Raw genomic sequence first — 24,702 nt, 5'->3', positions numbered from 1 at the left:
TAAGAGGATTCTTTGGGATATTTTTAAATTACATATTCATATAGCCCACAGATTTACTAAATTAATCTTTAACCTTTTTTTGTAACCAATATATATTTAATGTATAAACTATTTTATAACCAACTTATAAAAATTATATAATCTACCCAAAAAAAGTTGTGTACTTCCATTTTATTATATAGGGAATTTAATTCTATTGTCTTATATCTAAAAACACAATTTACATATTATTATGTTTAAGTATAGTAGTTGTTAATTGTTATCGCATATGTAAATTTCCTAAATGTAAATTTTTATTATTGTTCAGAAAGCCATTTTTATGCCATTTTGCCTCAAACAATTGAAATTTGTTATTTTTGCCACATAAGAAAAAAATAAACATTTGGGAAAATTTGTCAATTTTATTCTTTCTCTTTTTACTAAATTTATTCTTCATATTATCAACTTTGGGAATTGGGTCCATTATTCGAGGGCGAAGTACGTTTAAAATCTAAAACTAGTGGACTAGCAAAAGCCCAATAGTCATTAATAAGTTTTGTAACAAACCTTTAATTTTTTTTAAAAATGAGAAAGAAATGGTAAAAGTGGGAAACAGTCGAATCGAACTTTACTCCTCCTCCTTGCAATCCCTTCCCTTTTTTTTACTTTTCGTTTGCTTTGACTTGTCAGTCCTTTTTGATCAATCAATCCCATCACAAACCTCTTCTTCTTCTTCTTCTTCAACCTCTTGAATCTCAAAATTCTCAATCCTCATCATCTTCTTCTTCTTCTTCTTCTTCGCATTTAACAACAATGTCTAATTTCACTTATACTTCTGCTTTCAGCCTCTCCGAGTCCCCTTTAAATTCCGCCATTGGTTCTTCTTCTTCTTCCTCTGCGTTCGTCTCCGCTTCCGATGATGATAATACCGACGACGCTTGTAGCATCTGTCTCGAGCCTTTCACTCTCCAAGATCCTTCCACTGTCAGATTCTTAAACTCATCTCTCTCTCTCTCTCTTATTATTCTACATTTGTCTTAGATACGCTTTAGCTCTTTCCTGGGTTTTACGATCTCGCTCTCGTTTTTCATATTCCCCCTTTTTTTTTCCCTAAAATCTGGAACAATTGGATTGTGACAATGAGATTGTGCCTTAGATTATCAATACGAGATCGTTTGATTTCTCGATCATTATTTTGTTCTTAAACCCCATCGGTGAACATTGTTCGATTTGATCGGCCTCGTTTTCTCATCTGGCACCTATTGAATCTTAACGTGCACATGTTCCATTGTTGTTGTTAGTACTTCTCCGATGCTTTCCAATATCTAAATCTGCCAATGGGATGTTCACTTTCAGGTTACCAGTTGCAAACATGAATATCACCTTCAGTGCATCATTGAATGGTACCATTTGTGAACTTATTTTATCTTTTTTTTTTTTTTCTTTTGGTTAAGATTTGATCTTGTTTTCTGTTCATCTGATATCAGTAAATGATTTGTAAATTGGGGGTTATTACGCAGGTCACAGAGAAGCAAAGAGTGCCCTATTTGCTGGCAATTGTTTGTTTTGAAAGATCCTGCTAGGTACTCATTCATCTAAGGATAAAGATTTTTTACTTCTGACTATTTGAGTTTACTATACATAGATACTTTGCTCTCAATAAGGGGTCTTTACTAGTATTGGTTCCTATTTTGTAGCCAAGAGCTTTTGGTAGCTGTGGAAAAGGAAAGATTGTTGAAAACCAGCAACGTATCTTCATCATCTCCAATATCTATTCATCACTCTCGTGAGGATTTTCACTCTGAAGAGGTTCGAAAAGTATACAGTGTGGTTTAACAAAATTTAAGGTGTTTTTGGTTCTAGTAGTTGTTGACTAGGTCATGATATATTTTTGTGCCAGGAGGAATCGCATTTTAGCAGCTTTGATGAACAGTTCTTGAGGCATCTCACCGAAGCTGCTCATAGGCGTTGTTTGCTTCGCAGAAGGGGGGAGGGTCAAATATCCTCAAGTGTTGTTTCGTCCAGTGATCTTAGTACTATTCATCCTTCTGATTTGGCCAGTTTTTATCGTATCTCTGCTATTTCCCAAGTTGAAAACCTTTGTCCGAGTCCTGGCTCAATGACAGCATCCCCTGTCTCTGGTCCAGATAGCAACAACGCATCCAGGTATTGACTTTAACATGGGAAGCTTTCATGATTTTATGCGGTTTCTTTTTGCTTGGGTTGTCTCTATAACCAGCTTTCATGATTAGTACGGTTTCCATTTGCTTGAGTTTTTGTCTCGAGAAAATGTGTATATATGGCTGCGCAATGCATATCTTCTTATAACCATGTCTGGTTGGGTGGATTTTTGTCTCGATAAAATGTGTATTTCGCTTAATTACTGGTTGCGTGGATTTCTGTCTACTAATATATAATTGAGATGCTTAGGAATTCTAGACCATGTCTCTACATTATGCGGCTTCTTTCATGGAGAACGCTCAGACCTTTCCATTGATTAGAACTTACGTAAACTCTATTTAATATATCTTGTATCTGTCATCAGAATCTCCCCTGGCCTTTCTCCATCTCGTTCATCTCAAAGTCCAGATCCACGTGAAGCATCCTCTCTTCCGGAAGCCATAAAATCCAAACTAGCTGCTGCTTCTGCAAAGTATGTCAATCAATCCCTCCTCTTTTGTTCATAAGTTGGTTATAAAAACTGATTGGTACATGCCTTCAGGTACAAGGAATCGATCTCTAAAAGTAAACAAGGTCTTAAGGAGAAGCTACTTGCTCGCAATAACTCGGTGAAAGAATTGAGCAAAGGAGTGCAACGTGAGATGAATGCAGGAATAGCTGGTGTTGCACGAATGATCGAACGCTTGGATTTTGCTTCTAAACGTTTTGGAGGGTCTGCTCATGTATCAACCTCCACTGCTACTGCTTCTGGATTCAATTTCTCATTCAAAGGGAAGCGTGTAGTAGAAGCCAATACCAAGTCTAACAACAGTGGGGACAAAACCGAACCCCAAAAGCTGCAGGTTTCAAACTTCTCCGATTCTCCCCGTTTCTCTCTTCTCGTTTTTCTACATTTGTTTCATTAAAAGTTAAAACATAAAACTATCGATGGGTTTCGCTAATGAGAATCGTTGAATTTCGTCTCAGGGTGGAGAAACGTGCTGAGGAAATCAGATAATTGGAGAGGCCTTTTAATGCAAGCGATGTACGTTTCCATTGAATCAACTTGCCCGTTGGTCTTCGCATCCTGCATTGTTCAGAGCTCACGGTCTGGTCTCTCTCTCTCTCTCTCTCTCTCTCTCTCTCTCTCTCTCTCTCTCTCTCTCTCTCTCTCTCTCTCTCTCTCTCTCTCTCTTTTCTCTGTTACTTTTGCGATGAGTACTTTAAAAGGCTTAAAAATAAGCAACTGAGTAATCTTTTAATTACTCGATTTTCATGGAGTCAAAAACTTTATATTAATTTTATTTCTAAGGATAATGTTATATGTTTTTCACGTAGAATTGGATTAGTCCGTCCGCTGCAATCACTATGATTCTATTAATATACAAATCCACTGTAAAAAAAAATAGACAAGTCCACAAATAAAATATGAAAAATAGACATAAAAATCTAATTTGATTAGGACATAATAACACCTGAATCTATCAGGTAAAGGCTTTCCAGAGTTCTATAAAAACTTAACGACATACAAAGTTTCAGACATAAGATTAGATTTGTAGAGGGCCAAAGCAAATAAGAAGGCTAAGTCAAATACACAAAACATTGCAAACATAAGATTAGATTGTGGAGAACCAAAACAAGAAAGCAAAGACAGAGAGCTATGTCAGGAGAACCTTCTTTATGCATTAGAGGCTGTGGCTTCTTCAGCTCTTCACAGACAAAGAACCTATGCTCTAAGTGCTACAACGATTTCTTAAAGGACGAGTCTGCCAGATACTTACCCACTTTGAAAAACAACTTGAAAACAGCAGTGGAGGCGGCTGAAGAGGTCACAACCGAGGAGGTGACGGCCATTGAGGTGAAGAAGAAGGATAAGAAAAAGAGTAGTAGATGCAATACGTGCAAGAAGAAGGTGGGGTTGCTAGGGTTTCACTGTAGATGTGGTCACATGTTCTGCGGGTCTCACCGATACCCGGAGGAGCATTCTTGTCCGTCGGATTATAAATCTGCCGCCATACACGATCTAACAAAACAAAACCCTATCGTCAAGGGTGATAAACTCTTCAGACTTTAATCACCCTTCGAATTGATGTTTGGTGTTCTTTTTTATTTTATCATCCTTGTAAATAATTTTTTTCAGTTCTTTTTTCTGTTCTTATAACTTAGTTATATCATCGAGTTTGTGATTAAAACATTCTGTGTCGTGCTCGCGTTTCTAAGGAATAAGATGCCGAAAGAGTTAGGGGTTAAATCGAACAACAACAAAAGACAACAAATTCTTTTTTTCTTAAATATGTTATACAAATAGAAAAATCATTAATAAAATATAATAGTATTTTGTGGTTAATTTAATACGTATTTTTTTAACACCATAAATTAAACTTCCATTAAATTGTGAATGGGTACTGATACAAATATAGTTAACCAATCAAACAGGTGGTACAGAATACACTTGATATACATAAGGTAAGAAGCAGCTTGTTTTGACCATTGTGAGCAGCAGCATATAATTTCCCGATTTATATCATATAGCTCAATGAAAGTACGTAATGATAGCTTAGACATCCAATGTCTCAGATCAAAGAGAAGAGTGCCGAGATTATTGTGATCCTCACCTAGTCCACCTTTGTGAATCAAGTTGACCAATTCTAAGTTATCTCCTTCAAACCAAACCTGTCGATGTCATTGGGCGCAGACCGTTTGGTGAGCGTTTAATATACCTGCAACGTAACAAAAGATACATATAAGAAAATTTTGATTTTAATGAGAAAGCCAATCACGTATCGGCTGATCAATCTTTAAAACTTTTTAACTAAATTATCAAAAAGCTGAAAATCTCTAAGTAAGAGATTCTAATCTTATTATATAAACTTTGGTTCTCAAAGTTAGTAACTCACTAGATCGTGACACGTGTTAGTTTTAACGATTAGAGATCAAAATTAAAAATTCACCGGATCGTGACACGTGTCAATTTTAACAATTAAATATCAAAGTTAGTAACTTATCAGATCCTGACACGTGTCAATTTTAACGATCAGAAATCACAGTTTTAAAGCTTGGTAAGAGAAAGCGTAAGATAATTGTAATCTTACTATATTTAAAAAAAAAACAACTAAGATAAATATACTATGTGCCATCCATATCAAAGTTTCACTGTTATAAAAGATTCTCAACCACTACATGGTAAAATAAATATACTATGTATCATTCATATTTGGTTGTATGATTATACTATATAACCTAACATATTAAATTTTATGTCTTTGTTTGCACAAAAAAAAAAAAAAAAATTTATGTCTCTATTGTTAGCCAATTTCGAACACTAAATACTGCAACAAGATTTGTGAAGGCACATGCGAAGAAAACGAAAATCATGAAGAACCGATTGGCAGTCTTGGGAAAAAAGCTTGAATTGAAGTCTGAACTAATTTTTGTATTATATTAAGACTTTAATTTACTATATAAAGTAGGGTTTTCAAATTAGCTATTAACATTATCATGACACGTGTCAAGTACACTCATGAGATGCAGACACGTGTCAAAAAAATATTATTTTTCAAAACAGATAATTAAGAAGATAACATCAAATCTAAATAAAATTTACATATTTATATCTAAAAAAAAATTCTAAACCAAAAAAGGAAAATTAACAAAACTAATATATTTTCCATTGTACGTTACTTATATTATACATGTTTTCTCAATAAGATTTTGACATGTATAAACAAAAAAGTAATTCACTAACCATGTATATTATTAGCTTATTAATAAATAAATAGTGAATAACAAATTTAAAAAGAATAACATAAGTTATGTCAAAAGAATTATTATTTTTGAAACATAATAGGACAGCTAATTTAAGAAAATAACATTATATCTACATAACGTTACATGTTTTTATCGAAAGCTTTGATCTTTGATCTTTGATTTTTTTTTCTTATATAATTTTGTCGATCTATTGCGTGGGTTTTTGATTCGTGCGGGTTTTTCAATGGAAGCTATCAGATGTAATAAAATTGAAGTATATAAGCCCGCTAATTTAATCGAGGATGGAGACACTGATGGAGGTTCCAAAAGTGATTCTACAGTTAGTAGCATTATAAGTTTGGAAGATAAGTCGGTGGTTGATGTTTTTGGTCAAAATTTAGAGTTGTCTTTTTTGAATAATGTTGATGATTCTGGTATTGGCAAGAGCTGCTTCATCGAGTAATTGAGAAGCGGTTTCAAATTTGGAAAGTTGGAACGGTATACCATTTTAAAATTGGTTTCAAACCGGATTTATGTGGTTTTTTATCGAATTAGGTTCGCAAAACCGTTTAAACCAGGTATATAGAGAAATATATGAGAAGTTTTGATTCGGGTAAAAATAAGTTGAGAATTTATGATTCGAGAATATTTGAGACGATGTCATAGCTTTAAGTTGTTTTGGTACAATTGGATATTTCTGAAGAGTAAATAGGTCGTTGATCCTTAACGTGATTATGACATATGTCATATTTTGGATTGTATATAAAGTTTCTATTTTGTATATTTGAATCATCTAAGACTTATATATACCATCCAGATTATAATTTTCAAATTTTTATTTTTATTATATTATATTATATTTTTTTTCAATTTCTTAACTTTATTGGGTTAGTCATAAAATCATTGTAATCGAGTAGATAATTTTCACCAGTTGTTCATCCAAAATATCTTTGGAGTAAAAAAAACTTTATGGTTAAAGAAATTATGTCACAAAACAATTTTAGTAATTATAAGAACTATAATTATGCCAAAATGAAAGTAAAGCAACATAAAATTTGTTTAATTTGTTTAGAAGACATTTTATAGGTGGTGATAAACATCATACTTTAACAATAAAATAATTGTGTGTAAGAACATATTTTTAATGGTAAAACATAGAGTAAAATTATACGTGGTTACTTATTGAATGTTGCTTTGATGAATTTGTTGCATGTAAAATATTTTGTAAATAAATTGTGAAACGTTTTTGAAATTTGACAATAATAATATTTGTAATGATGAGTATTTGGCAAAAGTTTTAGTGGGATATAATTTAGCTTTAGATTATTGTAATAATTGTTATAATATATTAAAAATATATAAATATAAATATATGTATGAAGAAACTTAAATTATTTATAAATTTACTTTAAGAAATAAAATTGTTTTATATATTTTCAAAAAATTATTTAAGATTTAAAATTTATTTTCATCAACAATTTTTAAACCCGCACATCGTGCGGGCTCTCATCTAGTGATATATAAAACCCTTTTAAGTATTAATTAGTTGGCTAATTTATTAAAAACATCCAACTATATTATTAATCGAAAACCCTAAGTAAGAAAAGCTAGTGAACAAAACCTTTTTCTTTTATAGTTCCCCCTACACATATCTTGTTTAAATTCATCTTGTTGTTTTTGGAAAATGACATGTGTTTTTTTTAAGACTTAAAATAAGCATGGTTTTTGTTCAAAAACAATACAATAGATTTTTCAAATGGCAGTCGTTTAGGGTTTTGATAGTATTATAGACAGAGAGTTCTTTACACTAATATAGTAGCCTTCACAAATTCTTGTTAGTTGGTCATTGAGTTTAAATAAAATTTATCGTGATTGGTCATGTTTGAAGAAAAGTGTCGCCATTGTTAGGTAGAGAACGTGTAAAAAGTATCAAGATAAAAACCAAAAAGATAGCGTGTGGGATCCGTGTTATGGTTTAAAATTGATCATTATATTATTATTCTTAGGTCTCCCATGATACCTCGTACCACTCTTTTGTTTTGTTTAAAGCTAAGCAAGTATTAATTGATTAAATGAAAAAAAATAAAATATATTACCAAAGTACATATGCATTATTAATGTAATTTTATAACCAAGTATAACGTGGTGGATGTGCACGACGTCACATTTTTTGTTTTTGTTAAAAAACAAAACCGAGTATGATCCGTGTCTCAAATGGAGCAAAGGAGTGAAGAGACTTGTTCAACCATTCGACATCACATACGTTGTTGATGAAGTCATTAGAGGAATATATAACAATTACTCCTTACTATACGTGCAAGATATCTTACACATATGGAAGATTGTTTAATTTAATTGAATTACTTATCATATCATTAAATTGTTTTTACAAATGTCTTTTTTTTTTTTTGTCAAAGTTTTTACAAATGTCTTTTTGACTTACTTCGACTAAGAACACCTTTATCATATTAAGCACATGGATCATCTACTGCATAACTTTACAAAATATTTATGTATTTTTTAATATAATTTTATTCATTTATAAAATGATATTTTGAAAAGAAATATAAACAACATTTGCTATATATATATATATAACAGAATAGGTAATTCTAATCCTATTTTTAATTAATAGTTATAAATCATTGTTTACACTGAATAAGCTATATACTCGCACCTACGTTTATTTGATATACTGTATGTCTATCATTTAAGAGGTACAAGTTAACTTAAGATTAACGTAGAGTTGGGCTAGTGGTTGAATGTAAGTAAATCGAAGATATAGGCTCGTAAGCGGACATAAAAAGCATTCTTATGGGTGCTCATATGTACTGCGAGCTTTAATATAATATTTTCTGATATTTCTGAAAAGAAGTGATCCAAAATTTAGATCTATAGGAAGAGACTTCACATCTCATGCCATGCGAGAGTACTACCCCACCACATCTTTGTTTTTATTCAACATGTTAGTCTATATATGATAATATTTACACCTTGGGATTTAACGCGTGGGAAGAGTAAACTACATTAATCAAACACCATAAATAAGTCAAGGGTCTTGTAGGGAGTAATGATAAAACTTTCACTCTTTTTGCAGCTTGTCCTTGAGATTTTACTGAACTTATATGCTTTGACAGAGAACTGTTTCTTCTGAAAAGATATGCATTTGATCAGTGCGGTGGTGGCTGCAAGGATGTTGGCCGGCGTTGTACAATCTAACACCGTAGAAGTCGAGGCCATCCCTTTCGGATCGTTATGGTGGATTATCTACGCTGGTGTCTCTTGTTTCCTCGTCATATTTGCTGGTATCATGTCTGGTCTCACCTTGGGGCTCATGTCTCTCGGTCTGGTCGAGCTCGAAATCCTCCAACGCAGCGGCACTCCAAAGCAGAGCCGTGCCTAGTTCAAGGCCATTGGCAAAATTATTTTAAATTTTTTCAGTTAATATACTAAAAATATAACAAAAGTTCTCCATATAATCAATACCATATAATATATATGGTCTCTATATAACATAGTTTTGTGTATCTATAAAGTTGTTAAATTCACATTAATATAACATAGATGATAAGGATTTAGCAAAAAAAAAGTCCATTTAATAAAAGAAAATGAAAGAGTGAGTGGACAAATACCAAGAAAAGAATGCACTAAACCTTTTTTTCTAGAAAACTATGGATTAGCCATGGGATATTAATAGAAATTTGCTTACGTTAGTGCAAGCAAAGTTTAAATGTGCTTACAGTTTTACATGAAATATAATTAGGCCGTAGGCGAATGTTTCTTAATTTCTCAAGTAGGCACGGCTCTGCTCCAAAGGAGAAGAAACAATCAGGTGAGATGAGATCTCTTTTTTTTTTTTCCTCTCAGTTGAGATCATTAGGGAACTGCTTCTACATGTCCCTATGGAATCTTGATTTTGTTTGAACTCTTGAAATAGTTTTTTCTTTTTTTTGTATGATTCAGCTGCGATTATTCCGGTTGTCCAGAAACAGCATCAGTTATTAGTGACACTACTCTTGTTCAATGCTGTTGCAATGGAGGTAGTCTCTCATATCCGAATCTTTTCCTTTTATTCCCACAAGTTTATGATGACTAGATTTGTAAGGATCTCAAACTAAACATGTATCACTTTGGGAACTTGCAGGGGCTTCCTATATACTTGGACAAGATATTCAATGAGTATGTTGCTATTATTCTATCTGTCACTTTCGTTCTATTTGTTGGAAAGGTATGCTTTTCTTTTACCTCCAAAGTTTTGCTATTTAAACTTTTAAGTTTTATCATGCCTTCCAATGAATTTACCACCGTTATTTCAGGTTATTCCTCAAGCCATATGCACCAGGTATGGACTGGCAGTGGGAGCTAATCTGGTTTGGCTTGTCCGCATCTTAATGATTATCGCTTACCCCATAGCTTTTCCTATTGCGAAGATGTTGGATTGGGTATTGGGACACAATGACCCTTTATTTAGGCGAGCTCAGTTAAAAGCTCTTGTATCCATTCACGGTGAAGCTGCTGGAAAGGGAGGTGAACTTACACACACTACACGAAAACATGTAATTTGTAACTACTTTATGTGACTGAATTTTTAGTCACAAACTTTTGTGACCGTTTTACGACATTTTTGTGACGGGCTGACGACGACAAAAGTAGTAGACGTAAAGGAGTCGCAAATGTACAACACCAAATTTCAGTCGCAAAAGCGTTGCTATGATGCGACTGTTTTGGAACAATGTCTCGACAATAAATCCTTAGTCGCAAAATAATCGCAATTTATGACGAATTAAAGACTGAAGATTTAGTCGGCAATAAGAGTCGCAAAACTGTCTGAAAATCACGACGGATTTGCCACTTCTAGTTTGCTTAAACATTTGTAGTCACAAATCAGTCGGTCAATGATGTCGGTAAAAAACGTGGGAAATGTGAAAGTTTGCGGTTGTACTGAACATTTGCGACCTTTATTTTGTCTCTATTATGTGGTAAAAGAGTGATAAACCAGTCGTAGTTTGTGACTGTTTTGTTTGTAGTCGCAAAGGCGTCGCAAAAAAGTCAGTCAGTGATGTCGGCAAAAAACGTGGTACATGTTTAAGTTTGCGTTTGTACTGAAATTTTGCGACCCGTATTATGTCTCTATTATGTGGTTAGAAAGTGACAAAAGAGTCGTAATTTGCGACGTATTCTTTTAAGTCGCAAAAGAGTCGCAAAGTTTATAGTATATATATCACAACGCTCTCACCCTTCCATTCATATCACTTCCATTAGTGTATAAGTAGAAAGACGTAAGAAAGAAAAGTTTTTTTAGAGGAGAAGAAAAAAAAAAGAGTTTTTTTAAGAGGAGAAAAAAAAAAAAGAGTTTTTTTAGAGGAGAAGATAAAAAAAGAGTTTTTTAGAGGGAAAGAAAAAAGAGTCTTTTTATAGAGGGAAAGAAAAAAAGAGTGTTAAAAAAATATGTGGAATTCATCTCGAGAGTGGATGTATAATCGGATCGATGGAAGAACAAATAATATCTCTAAAGAATTTTTGGCGGGGGTGGAGCAGTTCATAAATTTCGCAAACAGCCAGCCTATAGCACAAAACAGTGGAGGTAGGTTTTACTGTCCTTGCGTAAAATGTCAGAACGATGTTCTTTTGCATGGTACGACAATATCTAATCATTTGCATAGTAAAGGATTTATGCCAAATTATTATGTATGGTCTGAACATGGTGAAGATTATGACGTGCTAGGGGTAGGAACCAGTAGTCATTATCCTAATACAGATTATACTAGTACTGGTAGTCAGCATGGTAGTCAACCTGGTAGTCAACCAATAGGATTTGAGGGAAATGTATATGCTGAGATGGTGAATGATGCATTTCATGGTACCACCCCTTTTAATGAGTATCATGAATATGAAAGTGGATATGATCATGGATATGATCATATCCATGAAGAACCCACTGAAGAGGTGAAACGGTTCTACGACATGTTAGATGCTGCAAATACTCCACTTTATGATGGATGTCATGAAGGTCATTCGCAACTATCATTGGCGTCTAGGTTCATGAACATCAAGGTAGACAATAATTTGTCTGAGGCATGCATGGACGATTGGGCTGAATTGTTTACGGAGGTTTTACCAGAGGGTAATCAAGCTACTGGTTCATACTATGAGACAGAGACTTTAGTGCGAAAGATAGGATTACCATACCATACAATTGATGTATGTATAGAGAATTGTATGCTCTTTTGGAAAGAAGATGGGAATTTGGAGCATTGCAAGTTCTGTGGGAAGCCAAGGTACAAAATTAGTGGGGGTAGAACTAGAATACCCTTCAGTCGTATGTGGTATCTACCTATTGCTGATAGATTGAAGAGGATGTACCAATCAGAGAAGACCGCATCATCAATGAGATGGCATGCTGAGCATGATTCAGAAGATGGAGTAATGTGTCATCCATCTGATGCGCCTGAATGGAAGAATTTCCAACATTTACATCCCACATTTGCATAAGAGCCACGAAAGGTTTACCTTGGGTTATGTACAGATGGTTTTAATCCATTTGGGGTGTCCAAAAATCATTCTTTGTGGCCTGTGATCTTAACTCCATACAACCTACCTCCGGATATGTGCATGAACAGCGAGTATTTATTTCTTACGATTCTGAACTCCGGACCAAACCACCCACGAGCCAGCCTTGATGTTTTCCTCCAACCATTAATCGATGAGTTAAAGGAGTTATGGTATAATGGGGTTGAGGCTTATGATATCTCACTAAATTAAAATTTCAACATGAAAGTTGTTCTTATATGGACAATAAGCGATTTTCCAGCGTACGGTATGTTGTCGGGATGGACGACACATGGAAGATTAGCATGTCCAATTTGTATGGATGACACTGGTGCTTTTCAATTACCAGCTGGGAGGAAAACATGTTGGTTTGACTGTCATAGGAGATTTCTTCCTACAAGTCATCCGATGCGGAAGAATAAAAAGGACTTTCTGAAGGGAAAAGATGCATTGAATGACGAGCCACCAGCATCTGTGAGTAGTCAAGCTATCTATGAGCGTATAAGGAAAGCCAAAGCACCTAAAACATCTGTTTGCGGTGGGAATGGTCACGAAAAGAAAGTTAAAGGCTACGGAAGATGGCATAATTGGCATAAAGAAAGCATATTATGGCAGTTACCGTACTGGGTCGATCTGAATTTAAGGCACAACCTGGATTTGATGCACGTTGAGAAAAATGTCTTTGATAACTTGATGTACACCACTATGAATGTAAAAGATAGATCGAAAGACAACGTGCAGTCAAGATTGGATATTGCAAGATTTTGTTCCCGGCAAGATTTACATCTAGATGCTCAAGGGAGAGCCCCATTCCCTATTTGGAGATTGAAAACCAAAGCGAAAGAGGCTTTATTAAAATGGGTAAAAGAAGATGTTAGATTCCCAGACGGCTATGTCGCAGATTTAGCTAGTTGTGCTGATATGAAAAATGGAAAGTTTTCGGGAATGAAGAGTCATGACTGCCATGTGTTTATGGAACGATTGCTTCCGTTCATATTTGCAGAGCTTTTGCCGCGTAATGTCCACCTGGCGATTTCAGGTATATAAATTAAACATGTAATTTGGTTTAGTTGTTGATATTATATTTATATATAACAACATATCATGTTATAACTTTGTAGGGCTTGGAGCATTTTTCCGCGACCTATATAGTAGAACATTGGAGCAATCCCGCCTCGAAATTCTAAAGGATAATATTGTCATGATCTTGTGTAATTTGGAGAAAATCTTCCCTCCTTCATTCTTTGATGTAATGGAGCACCTCCCTATTCACCTACCTTATGAAGCACAACTTGGTGGTCCTGTGCAATATAGGTGGATGTATCCTTTCGAAAGGTTTTTCAAACGTTTAAAAGGGAAGGCGAAGAACAAAAGATATCCAGCTGGCTCAATAGTTCAATCCTACTTGAACGATGAGATATCTTATTTCTCAGAACACTATTTCGCTTCACACATTTCTACAGCAAGCAGAAGAAGGTAAAACTCTAAATATAATTATTGAACTTTTGTATCAACGTCTAAACTTGAGAAAAAGTTTTACAAAATAAACTTTTACAGGCAAATTCGGCATGAAGAAGGTGAAATACCTGTATATCCTATACCAGTACCAGATATATTCACTCAAGTGGGTCGTCCAAGCGGTAAAAGTAGTGAATTTTGGTTAAATGAAAAAGATTATAAATGCGCACATGCATATGTTCTGCGCAATTGTGCCTATTTCCAGCCACATGAGAGGTATTTTTGATTTACCAAGGCTATTTATAACCATATATTTTTTGGTAAACATGACAATATTACTTATTGTTGATAAAACATAGATTGTTGGAGGCGCAAATTCGATATGAATATCCAGGACTATTTGATGAAGATGTTAGGTCGAAAAGAGAAGAAGATTTCCATGAATGGATTAAGCAATATGTATGTTTTACTATCCACCTATTCACTATATCAACATGATAAATATTATCTTCTAAAATTTTGTATATATGATCTGCACAGGTCCGTGCTGGTTTTGAAAGTTTTCCTCCATGGGTCCATGAAATCGTGGACGGTCCTGAAAATAAAGTCAAGTCATGGCCTATATATTTTACAAGAGGTTATCTGTTTCACACAAAAGCTCACGGTCTCACTAAAAAAACAATGAATTATGGGGTATGTGTCCGAGGACAAACTTATTCTGATACATCTGACGTGGACGATTTTTACGGGGCCATTGAAAATATCATAGAGCTTACCTATCCAGGATTTTTGAATTTACGGGTCACACTTTTCTATTGTGAATGGTATGACTCTACAATTGACAAAGGCACTCGAATACGCGATGGAGGCATTGTTGACGTGTTGTCGTCAAGGAGATACCGACATTATGAACCGTTTATATTAGGTATTGTTCTATTTTAAATATATATTTATAGATATGTATATATATATATATATATATCTAATTGGAGACCTGTTTTTTTTTATGTGTAGGATCTCAAGCTGATAAAGTTTGTTATCTTTCATATCCTCACACTAAACGACCTCGAAAACTATGGCTGAACGTTCTCAAAGTTAATCCAAGGCTTGTTGTACAAGGAAACTTAAAACAAAAGGAGGTTGTTATATTGCAGCAAACAGTTGATGATGGAATGACAGATACAATAGAGGAGATCGTAATTGACAGTTTTGTAGATGGTAATCATCCTAATGAAGAAATTGATTTTGAGATCAACGATGCTGAACCAGAAGACGAATTTCGTGGCAACTACTCATCGTCGTCTTCGTCTTCAGATGAGGATGAAGATGATGAAATTGAAAATGAGGAATATGAATAATTATCATGTTCATTATTTGTGTTTTTGTAATTTTATTGAAATCTCAAACACTTGTGTTATTGTAGTTTTGTTGAAATTTCCTACTTGTTTTCTCCACTTATTTGTCACAAAAGAGTCATCAATTACCACTACTTTGTGACCACAACCTGAAACTATGATCGAATTGCTTCTGTTTAGCGACTGAAAATTAATGTTTCATATATGAATACAAAACATGTAATCTTATACATTTCTACTTATACCTGACATATATTAATTACTAAATTTTTAAAACAAGATAAAAAAAACACCAAATTTTACAATTATGTTCATATTCTCCAAAAGATGTTGTAAGGTCACATGTGTTTTATACTTGAAGAGTAGTTAAGGTGCTATATCTTTACAAAATCATATACAAATTATTTTGTTTGATATATTATCAAAATTAAACTCTTTATTTAGAGTTAACAAGATCAAAGAGTCATATCCAATTAGTATTCGGTGATCAAATCTTGACATAAAATTATACTAATACTTTAGAGTCACAAATAAGTCACAGTTTGAGACTAAAGTGTGACTGAAGGGATTGTTTGCGACTGTTTTGCGACATTCTTGATTGTGCATATATAACACTTAGTCACAATTGAGTCGTAAATTACAACTGTTTTACGACTACGATGTCTTGCTCCTTTTAAAAAATACGGAAAAAAATATAATCAATATTTATGGCATTCGTCCTGTTCAAGTCTTAAAGTGAGTCTGAAATACGACTGAATCCGGGTTAATTTGTGACTACAACCTGAAACTGTGATGGAGTTGCTTCTGTTTAGCGACTGTTTAAAATTAATTTAAGAATTTTTCTAATATGAATACAAAACATGTATCCTTATACATTTCTACTTACACCTGACATATATTATTTACTAAATTTTTAAAACAAAAACAATAAAACACCAAATTTTACAATTATGTTCATATCCTCATAAACATGTTTTAGGGTTACATGTGTTTTATAAAGGAAGAGTAGGTAAGGTGACATATCTTTACAAAAAACATTGACAAATTATTTTGTTTGATATTTTATCAAAAGTAAACTCTTAAATTAGAGTTTACATGATCAGAGAGTCATACCCAATATGTTTGTGGTGATAAAATGCAAACACAAAATTATACTAATATTTCAGTGTCATAAATAAGTAACATTTTGAGACTGTAGTGTGACTTAATGTATTATTTGCTACTGTTTAGCCACTTTGTTTAGTTTTAAAAAATTATTTTTTTCAGTCACAAAATAGTCGTTAAGTACCACTACTTTGTTACTCTTTCCCGACGGATTGAAAAATTCTCCAAAATTTTCGTGAAATAATGAGCGGTAATTATTTTCCCCCCTACATTAATAATTCCCCCCCATCAAATTAAACCACAAACCCTCAAACCAAATTACCCTAAATCCCTAACCCTTTTAATTATTTCCCCAAACCCTCTTTCTTCTCGATTTCTCTAAACTCACTCTCTCTTCTCAATTTCCCTTTCACATCTCCGAAACCCTAACTCTCTGAAATCTTCTGCGATGAAATCCGGTGGTGGTCGTGGTTCTAAATCCGGTGGTGGTCGTGGTGGAAGATCTGGCGGTGTTGGTAGATCTGGCGGCGTTGGTAAATCTGGCGGCGTTGGTAAATCTGGCGGCGGTTCGAGACCAAGCCGAGATGTTGCTTCGTCGTCTCAGTCCTCTAACCCTTCCTCCAACAACGTGACTTCAACACACTCCCAACACTCTCAACCCTCGCTTCCATCTCAGTATAGGCCGGCAACGATGCAACAGTACTCTCGACAACCTTCTCCTCAGCCCCAACACCAAGGCTTACAACATCAGCTCCACTCCCAGATGCAGCAGCCACCACCACCTCAACCACATGATCCGCCGTATCAACATCCGGCTACTCAGAATCTGGGATACCAACCGCCGGTTCATCTTGGATATCAACCACCGCTTCACCATCCGGCTTATCCACCACCGCTTCAGAATCTGGGGTTTCAGCCGCCGCCTCCTCAGCATCCGGTGTATCAACAGCTTCCTCCTCAGAATCCAGGGTTCCAACCGCCGCCGCCTCAGAATCAGGAGGATCAAGAGCATCCACCACCGGCTCAGAATCAGGAGAATCAAGACTTCCAACAGCAGCTTGATGCTTTGCTTGCACTTCCTGGTCGACAGCATCTACCGTTGTTGAGTCCGGTTCCCATCCCCGACACTGACAGTATATGGTAAATTATTTTTTTCTTTTATTTTATCATTTGAATATCTTTTTTTTTTTGATAAAATGTGAATTATATTACCGAATGGAACATTGTTATTGTTTTTGTCTTTTACATTAGATTATTGTTTTGTGATTATTTGTATCATCTGTTTTGTGATTATTGTTTTGTGAGTCATTCGTTTATGTTTGATGGCTTCTCCTTTATAACTTAGCACTCTCATATTTATGTAACAGGTTTGGACGAGATAAAGGAAAGCTATCTCGTGTTATTTCTGGGATTTTAAGAAGAAAGTTTGATGGTCCATATTTCAGCTGGAAGGTTACCCCCTTACACATACGCGAGAGATATTTTAGATCCTTTGCGGTAATATGTTGAAATTTTTTTTTTTTTTTTTACTATTCTAACTTAATGAGTTTGTCTTCTGTCAACTATCATTGACACTTACTTTACATTGTTGTGCTGTGTAGGGGAAATACAACTGGGATGTTGCGATTACTGAGCTTGTGAGAGAAGGATTTGTGAAGATAGCAAAAAAAAGAATGAAAGGAATTGTAAGCCAAGCAAAGACGTATACTGAGCCACCGATTTGGATCAAACCAACGCTTTGGAGACGAATGTGGGAGCACTGGGACACACCCGAAGCTAAGGAGAAGAGTTCTAATGCATCCCTTGCCCGTAATTCTGATCGTGACGGTCTAGGACTCCACAAACATCTATCCGGCCAGAAATCTTACTTGCAAATTCAACAAGAGTTGGTAAATGCTCTAAACTAACTAAAATTCTTTCATTTAAATATTTCATTTTCCACACTTAACATTCTTCTTATCCATTGTAGGAAGAAAAATTGGGACGTCCTGTATCGCTTGGAGAGGTGTTTCTCGCAACACATACAAAGCCAGATGGAAGTTTTGTTGATCAAAAGGCAAAACAAGTGGTTGAAGAATATGAGAAGAACATAGAAGAGGTCATCTCTCAACTGGAAGTTGATGGTTCTGATGCTACAAACCCCTCGTCTCACCCAACCCTTCCCATTCAAGAAAAAGATGACATTTTCCTGAAGGTAATTACTTCTACTCACATTTCTTTGTTTTATGTTGATTGTCTTATTTAGCTAACTTATGTATCTGATTTGATTGATATACTTTTGACTGATGCTTAAGATTCTATATGAGTTGATAATCTGATTGAGTGATACGTGTATATGTGATTTTGTGTAAGATTTTGACATAAAACTTATAATCATGATTCTTGTTCTTGCATTATGTTTGTCTTGCGAATGAAACTTGCATTACTTTTGACTTATGCTTAAGAGTGATACTTGCTTATCTCTGTTTATTTTCATTAAATTGGTTTTTTATTAATCAAGCTACTCTTTCTATGTGTTAGTCTACTGTAACAGATGCCAAGGGAACCCCCTATGGACTTGGAAGTCTGTCCGACATAATCAGCAATGGGAAAAGAAAGGCTCCTCATCCAAACTCTACTCCTACTTCACTCTTAGAGATTCAAGAACAACTTCAAGTTGCTCGGAGAAAGCTGGCTGATCAAGAAGAAGAAAACGCTCGACGTCTCAGAGAAGATGCTCGACGTGACGATGAGCAACGCAATGCTCAAAACCGAATTGCATCCTTGGAGATGCTCGTCTCCTACTTGAAGACCAGTGATCCCGGGGTTGCAGAATTCTTGGATTCTCAACAAGCAGCCCATACGCCACTCGCCCCAGCATCAAACAACATCACTACTCCAGCCACAACAGCTAATGTCAACCCACCTGCACCAACAAACACTTCAGGAGCTAGTTCACCAGCTACTTCACCAGTCACTTCACCAGCTAATTCACCAACAACCCCTTCTCCTTTGTCAGTATCAACCTCTCATACTTAAGTTAATATTGAACTCTTAAGCCTCTAACTATTTTTTGGGTTGTGTTCTAAGATTTCTATCTACTAGAACTATTTCTAGATAGGATCCATGAATGATTTGTATCTTTTTGTTTAAAATCATTCAAACTCGGTATCTAATTTTAATGGCAAGTTTTTTTTTTCAAATTAATTTGTGTACAGTCACGAATGAATTGCAATTGTTTCACTAGTTTGCGACCATTTACATTTATAAAAAACACAAACAAAGAATCAAATCCGTTGTAAACAGCTCACAATTTTGCGACCATAATTTCTAGTCTTCAGATAGTCACAAAAGATTCAGACTATTTAGTGACTACTCTGTGACTATTCTGTGACTACAGTAGCGACTACTTTATGACCAACATTTCAGATTTTTAAACTTCATCCTCAAGTTTGAAGTGTTAAATAAGTCTTCAAAATGTTGCAAATTGTGACTAAAGGATCGTCTGAAACAGGTCATATTATACGACTGGATAATGCAGTCACTACACGGTCGTTAATTACGACGAATAAACACTGTCTGATTATAGTCAGTATTTAACGACTACATGTTATGTCTAAAAAGCGTCGCAAATAAAGGACGGTTTTGCGACCAAAATATTTTGCGACCAAATATTAGCGACTGTTTCTGACAGTCCTTAAGTAGTCACACATAGCGACTTTGCGACTCATTTACGACGATTCTGTCGGTCACAAAACACATGTTTTCGTGTAGTGACATGATGAGACCACAATCATAAGTGGAGCACTTAATTTAACTGAGAAGGTACATATGAGAGAAACTATGTGAAAGGCAGAATTTAATTCTTCTATAGAACTCTATTGTCTAATTAATAGTGAAATATAGTCATGCTATCACACATCTCATCATATTCTTTTACTATGGAAACATTACTAGCTTGCTAACATATATATCTAACTCATCAAATCTAGATTGATGGATATATGCAAACTCATAAACAAACTTTCTATTTATGTTATATTAATTAAAACTACTACTAATATCTTAAACAATGTCTAATCTGATTATGTTTTCTCAATTTTTTTTAGGGTCAATTTAATTGTTTTTCATATCTAGATTCAAAGAATCGGATAGTATTCTATCATATGGAGTCCTTATTCAGTTAATGAATCAAACAAACTTTCATAGCTTGAACCTTCTGGAAATGCATTGCGAGAATTTTTTATATGCAAAGTGGTATTTTGTTGGACAGACTGCGCAAGAAGCCATGACACCGATTGACACTACAAAAAAAGTCCACATTCATAGCACATGACAATAGCTCGATTTCCTCAACTGCTATTAAAGATTGTTTGTAATTTTGGTTATTATACTATAGCTTTTATTAAACGCTAAGATAGAAAATCTCTAGGTGGGAATCTAAAATTGTTTTGTCCGCCAAAACTTAGCCAAAATAATTCACTTTGTACCGCCAAAACACTTAAAAACCTAGAAAAAAATCACTTATTAGTTATTACCAATTAAAACCTATTTTCTCTCGTTTGTTTTCTATCGTTCTTCAGTTCTTCTCCTCTCCTTAAATACCTCTTCGCTATCTTCAGATTCAGATTTTTTTTTCCTTTTTAAAATCTTCGCGATGATTACACTAAACCCTAGATTTGATTTACAATATCGTCGCTTTTTGCCCTTTTGTGTTACCCTCGAGGCATCAACGAAAAGACGAGACCAGCCACAGATCTGCACTTGAGGTAGTTGGTAGAGATTACTAAGATCTCTCCTATTGTCCCAGATATGGCGTCACATCTTTCAGCTTTGTTGAATATATATTTTTTTTTTTAATTTTTGGTGGATTCAGATTCGTGGGTCTCTTAACATGTTGGTGTTCTTCTCTCTCGTTAAGTCTTTGTCTTAAATTGTTGCCTTCTAGGTCGCTTTAATTGTGTGTGAAAGGTAAAAGCTTTTAGCTTTGTTTCTATCTCTTTGAGAACAATGGTGTTTGGCTAATTCTGACACTATCACCGTATTGGTGTTCCAGCGACGGTGGCTAATTGAGACTTTACTGTCATAAACCCTAAATTTAAAATCGATTTGTGATATCTTAGTCTCTCTCTTGCCAAACTTTGTGTGCAGGCAGAACTACAAGACCAAGAGCCTTCTTCTTTCATCTCCTCCTCTATGCCTGTTTTTTTTATTTACTCTGCTGTTTGCGTTTACTCTCTGATGATAGTAAATTGAGAATTATTGGGGAAAAAGATTGAGTTTCTTTAGTTGATTTGATTTCAATATTCCTGGATTAGGTTTTGAGCAATCAGTAAGTGTTTTAGAATTACTGTAACAATCTCAGATTTAGGGGATTGAACATATTTCTCAAGTTTGATTTTGTTTTTGCAATTAAGTTAGTTTACTTTTCGTTGTAGAGTGTCAAATGTGATAAGAGTGGTTGCTGTAAGCTTTTGAAGTATTATGATGATTGAATTGTTACAAATAATCTCACGAGATAGAGATATGTTTGTTTTGGGTTGTTCAGGTTCAAGATTGTTCAAGAAGAAAGGCTTTAAAGGATCATTTGCAGATGCAGGGCAGTCTGCAAAGGTACACACTCACTCTCATCTTTACGCTTTTTGCTTATATGGCTCTTCCACGAAACTGAGTATTGATTGCTTTCTTTTTGTTCAAGACTTTTGCTGTTTTATCTGGAGTCCATAGTTTGGTTGTTTGCCTTCTCAAGCAAGTGCGTGGGAAAGATGACGGTAAGACTCTTCAAATCTCTTCCTCTTTTTAAGTTGCCAATCATTAGTTCTTACATGAAATTGTAATGTCGCTCTTACTTATATTGTTATTTGTTCTTGTTTTGCAGCCATTAATGTTGGAGTTGCGGGATGCTGCACTGGTCTTGCTCTTAGTTTCCCCGGTAATCCAAAATCCATCATTCTCATCGTATTTGCTAATATAGCATTGGGTCTCTTAAATAGACTGATCCTGCAAGCATTTCAGCATCATATAAGTACTTTTAGTCCTGACATAGAAGAGAGCTAACCGGTAATTTTATGGTATGTGTTGCAGGTGCTCCACAAGCTCTTCTACAGAGTTGTCTCACTTTTGGGGCATTCTCTTTTATCCTCGAGGGACTCAACAAAAGACAAACAGCTCTGGTGAAAGTTAAAACTAGTGTTACTGCTTTGGAAATGCTGAACTTTGTTTCGTTTCTTCTTGTGTGCACCAAGTTCTGGAGATAGAGAAGCTTCTCTTTTCTTGTAAACACAAGACATGTTAGTTTATTTTAATTAAGATTGTTATGTAAAACTTCTTTTGGTTAATCAAATAATAATTTTATGTATGTTGGTGATTTTATGAAAAACAAATTATATATATATATATATATATATCCAATTAAATAAATTCTGCAAAATAGGATTCAAATATACAAATTATAAAATTTATATAGCAAAAACAATAACACTAATTTGGTGTTACCATAAAATGTATTATAGCATTCGATTAGTGCTATAATATGAAAATGCTATCGTATGTAGATATTTATTATAGCATGTCAAAAACGCTATTGTATGTAGGGGGTCTACCATGGCTGCCGATGTCACAGCATTTACGATAACGCTATGTAATATCTATGATAGCAGTTTTCTCGCGCTAACAATGTAAATATTTGTTGTAGTGTGAATCAACCTTTTCCTTAGATGTAAATTCAGAGCTGGATTGGTGAGTTTGCTTCTCAACTATAGTATTTTAGTGAAATGTTTGACCGGACCTGTTATATATATGTCCTCTATTATTGTAGTAATCATTTAAGTGAAATGTATATGGTTATATGTATTCTTGATTCCGAACTATAGCAACGAACATCTTTTTTAAGCCTTTCTGGTGATTAATCTCGTAGGGAGGCTATAGGTAAGATCCAAGCACGAGGCCACAGCCGCGTTCCTGTCTATTCCGGGAACCCAAAAAATATTATCGGACTTCTCTTGGTATGTGTTATTGACTCTTCTTTGATGGTATGATTCGGTTGCTTATATCATGTATTATATATTTCAAATTTTAAGAATATTTTTGTTTTTTTAGGTTAAGAGTCTTCTCACAGTTCGCCCTGAAACAAAAACCTTTGTGAATACAGTTTCTATATGCCGGATTCCAAGGTTTTTCATAATTTTTATAAACACTTTCCATTATGTTTCCTTGAGCATCTAGTGAACTTCTTATGTTGTTATTAAATAGGGTCCCAGCTGATATGCCTTTGTATGATATACTCAATGAGTTTCAAAAGGGAAGTAGTCACATGGCCGCAGTTGTGAAGGTTAAGGGGGAAAGCAAGGTTCTTCCTACGTTGGATACAATAAATTCAAGTGGCAGTGATTCCACGTTGACCGAACCTCTGTTACTAAAGCGAGAAGGAAACCAAGGAAATGTTATTGTCCAAATCGATAGAATTAATAGCAAATCTCTCTTGGACAACAAGACAGTTGTTCACGAGTTCTCGCATACTTCAGAGGAGACTGAGGATGGTGAAGTGATTGGTATCATTACTTTGGAAGATGTATTTGAAGAACTTTTGCAAGAAGAGATTGTGGATGAAACAGATGAGTACATAGACGTTCATAAAAGGATTCGGGTGGCGACTGTAGTGGCAGTGGCCATTTCATCATTAGTGAGAGGACCTTCGAGTCGGAGATTACTTGGCCAAAAAGGAACTGTAAGTAACACTCTCTTGCAAAATAATTTGAGAACATTGGAAGGTTCCGTTTAGATAAAAGTTGATTAATTTTGTTTTGTACATTTTTGGTAGGGAGGATCAAAGATTCCAAAGTTATCTACTCGAGAAAAGGATTCACTGCTCGGAACTGTGGCTGGGCCTTCTCAGGTGAACAGCTAATGCTCTGAATCGATATGTTTGTCCACTGTACGTGATTGCTCATGTGCAGAATTTGGGTTGTTTATATTTCAAACAAAAAATACTATGCTTAAACTTAAGTCTTGTACGCTTCTATTGTTTTTGTTTTAAATATCTCTTTTTTTTTTTTTTTTTTTTTTTTTTTTTTTTTTTTTTCTCACTTCTTACTTGGGTGTACACCATATTCAACTAATAAGGTTTTTTTTTTGCTATATCTTAATTTCGAAACGTGGTCTGCAGCCCGATTGAGTTTTTGCTTTCCCCAAAATACTCCTAAAATGTTTGTAGTTGAGTTAGTTATGCTTATGCATTCAAAAAAATTGTTTCGGAATTTTTTTCAAGTGTGAGCTATCGAAACAATCAATACCAGTGGAAGCCGCCGTAGTCTCAACCATGAGCGGTGTCCAAGAAGCTTTCATTGGTGGTCTCATGGGAACACTTTCTCTC

General features: G+C 34.8%; 3 protein-coding genes, 1 long non-coding RNA gene and 1 pseudogene across 5 annotated transcripts; all 5 read left to right on the top strand.

Moving 5' to 3' along the window:
- Positions 1 to 566: 566 nt before the first annotated feature.
- On the top strand, positions 567 to 3,476 carry LOC104732248 (E3 ubiquitin-protein ligase RHF1A). 2 transcript variants are annotated; one of them, XM_010451784.3, is made up of 8 exons: positions 567 to 963; positions 1,336 to 1,382; positions 1,500 to 1,562; positions 1,677 to 1,788; positions 1,880 to 2,145; positions 2,525 to 2,632; positions 2,702 to 3,002; positions 3,127 to 3,476. In XM_010451784.3, exons 1-8 carry the CDS (start codon positions 793 to 795, stop codon positions 3,142 to 3,144), a joined length of 1,086 nt encoding a protein of 361 aa, XP_010450086.2. In that variant the 5' UTR covers positions 567 to 792; the 3' UTR covers positions 3,145 to 3,476. The 2 variants fall into 2 exon arrangements, with proteins under 2 accessions (XP_010450086.2, XP_087335943.1); XM_087479817.1 differs by having other exon boundaries at positions 593 to 963; positions 1,883 to 2,145.
- A 223-nt stretch (positions 3,477 to 3,699) lies between these two features.
- Positions 3,700 to 4,390, top strand: LOC104732247 (putative zinc finger A20 and AN1 domain-containing stress-associated protein 8). Its single transcript, XM_010451783.3, has one exon. The coding sequence runs from the start codon at positions 3,800 to 3,802 to the stop codon at positions 4,211 to 4,213; it is 414 nt and encodes a 137-aa protein (XP_010450085.1). The 5' UTR covers positions 3,700 to 3,799; the 3' UTR covers positions 4,214 to 4,390.
- A 4,519-nt stretch (positions 4,391 to 8,909) lies between these two features.
- Positions 8,910 to 24,237, top strand: LOC104732246 (DUF21 domain-containing protein At4g14230-like; annotated as a pseudogene).
- Positions 16,801 to 19,535, top strand: LOC147930790 (uncharacterized). Its single transcript, XM_087478640.1, has 5 exons — positions 16,801 to 17,492; positions 17,720 to 17,849; positions 17,954 to 18,241; positions 18,322 to 18,546; positions 18,873 to 19,535. Exons 1-5 carry the CDS (start codon positions 16,801 to 16,803, stop codon positions 19,368 to 19,370), a joined length of 1,833 nt encoding a protein of 610 aa, XP_087334766.1. The 3' UTR covers positions 19,371 to 19,535.
- LOC104772565 (uncharacterized) lies at positions 20,902 to 22,689 on the top strand. The gene is made up of 5 exons (XR_015574010.1): positions 20,902 to 21,100; positions 21,880 to 21,944; positions 22,030 to 22,102; positions 22,210 to 22,263; positions 22,416 to 22,689. It is a non-coding gene; the product is annotated as an uncharacterized LOC104772565 (long non-coding RNA).
- Positions 24,238 to 24,702: the final 465 nt, after the last annotated feature.

The sequence above is a fragment of the Camelina sativa genome, chromosome 12, assembly GCF_030686135.1.
Source record: "Camelina sativa cultivar CO46 ecotype springtype chromosome 12, ASM3068613v1".
Lineage (NCBI taxonomy): Eukaryota > Viridiplantae > Streptophyta > Magnoliopsida > Brassicales > Brassicaceae > Camelina > Camelina sativa.
The sequence above is the reverse complement of the archived record's forward strand: the minus strand, read 5'-3'. Positions and strand labels throughout refer to the sequence as shown.

What these genes read in the sequence shown, in the direction of transcription:
- LOC104732248 (XM_010451784.3), top strand. Translation starts at nt 793, where the DNA reads ATGTCTAATTTCACTTATACTTCTGCTTTCAGCCTCTCCGAGTCCCCT. An exon ending in CTCTCCAAGATCCTTCCACT is followed by an intron (nt 964 to 1,335) that starts GTCAGATTCTTA and finishes GTTCACTTTCAG; the next exon opens with GTTACCAGTTGCAAACATGA. An exon ending in CTAGCTGCTGCTTCTGCAAA is followed by an intron (nt 2,633 to 2,701) that starts GTATGTCAATCA and finishes ACATGCCTTCAG; the next exon opens with GTACAAGGAATCGATCTCTA.
- LOC104732247 (XM_010451783.3), top strand. Translation starts at nt 3,800, where the DNA reads ATGTCAGGAGAACCTTCTTTATGCATTAGAGGCTGTGGCTTCTTCAGC.
- LOC147930790 (XM_087478640.1), top strand. Translation starts at nt 16,801, where the DNA reads ATGAAATCCGGTGGTGGTCGTGGTTCTAAATCCGGTGGTGGTCGTGGT. An exon ending in TGCAAATTCAACAAGAGTTG is followed by an intron (nt 18,242 to 18,321) that starts GTAAATGCTCTA and finishes TATCCATTGTAG; the next exon opens with GAAGAAAAATTGGGACGTCC. An exon ending in AAGATGACATTTTCCTGAAG is followed by an intron (nt 18,547 to 18,872) that starts GTAATTACTTCT and finishes TCTATGTGTTAG; the next exon opens with TCTACTGTAACAGATGCCAA.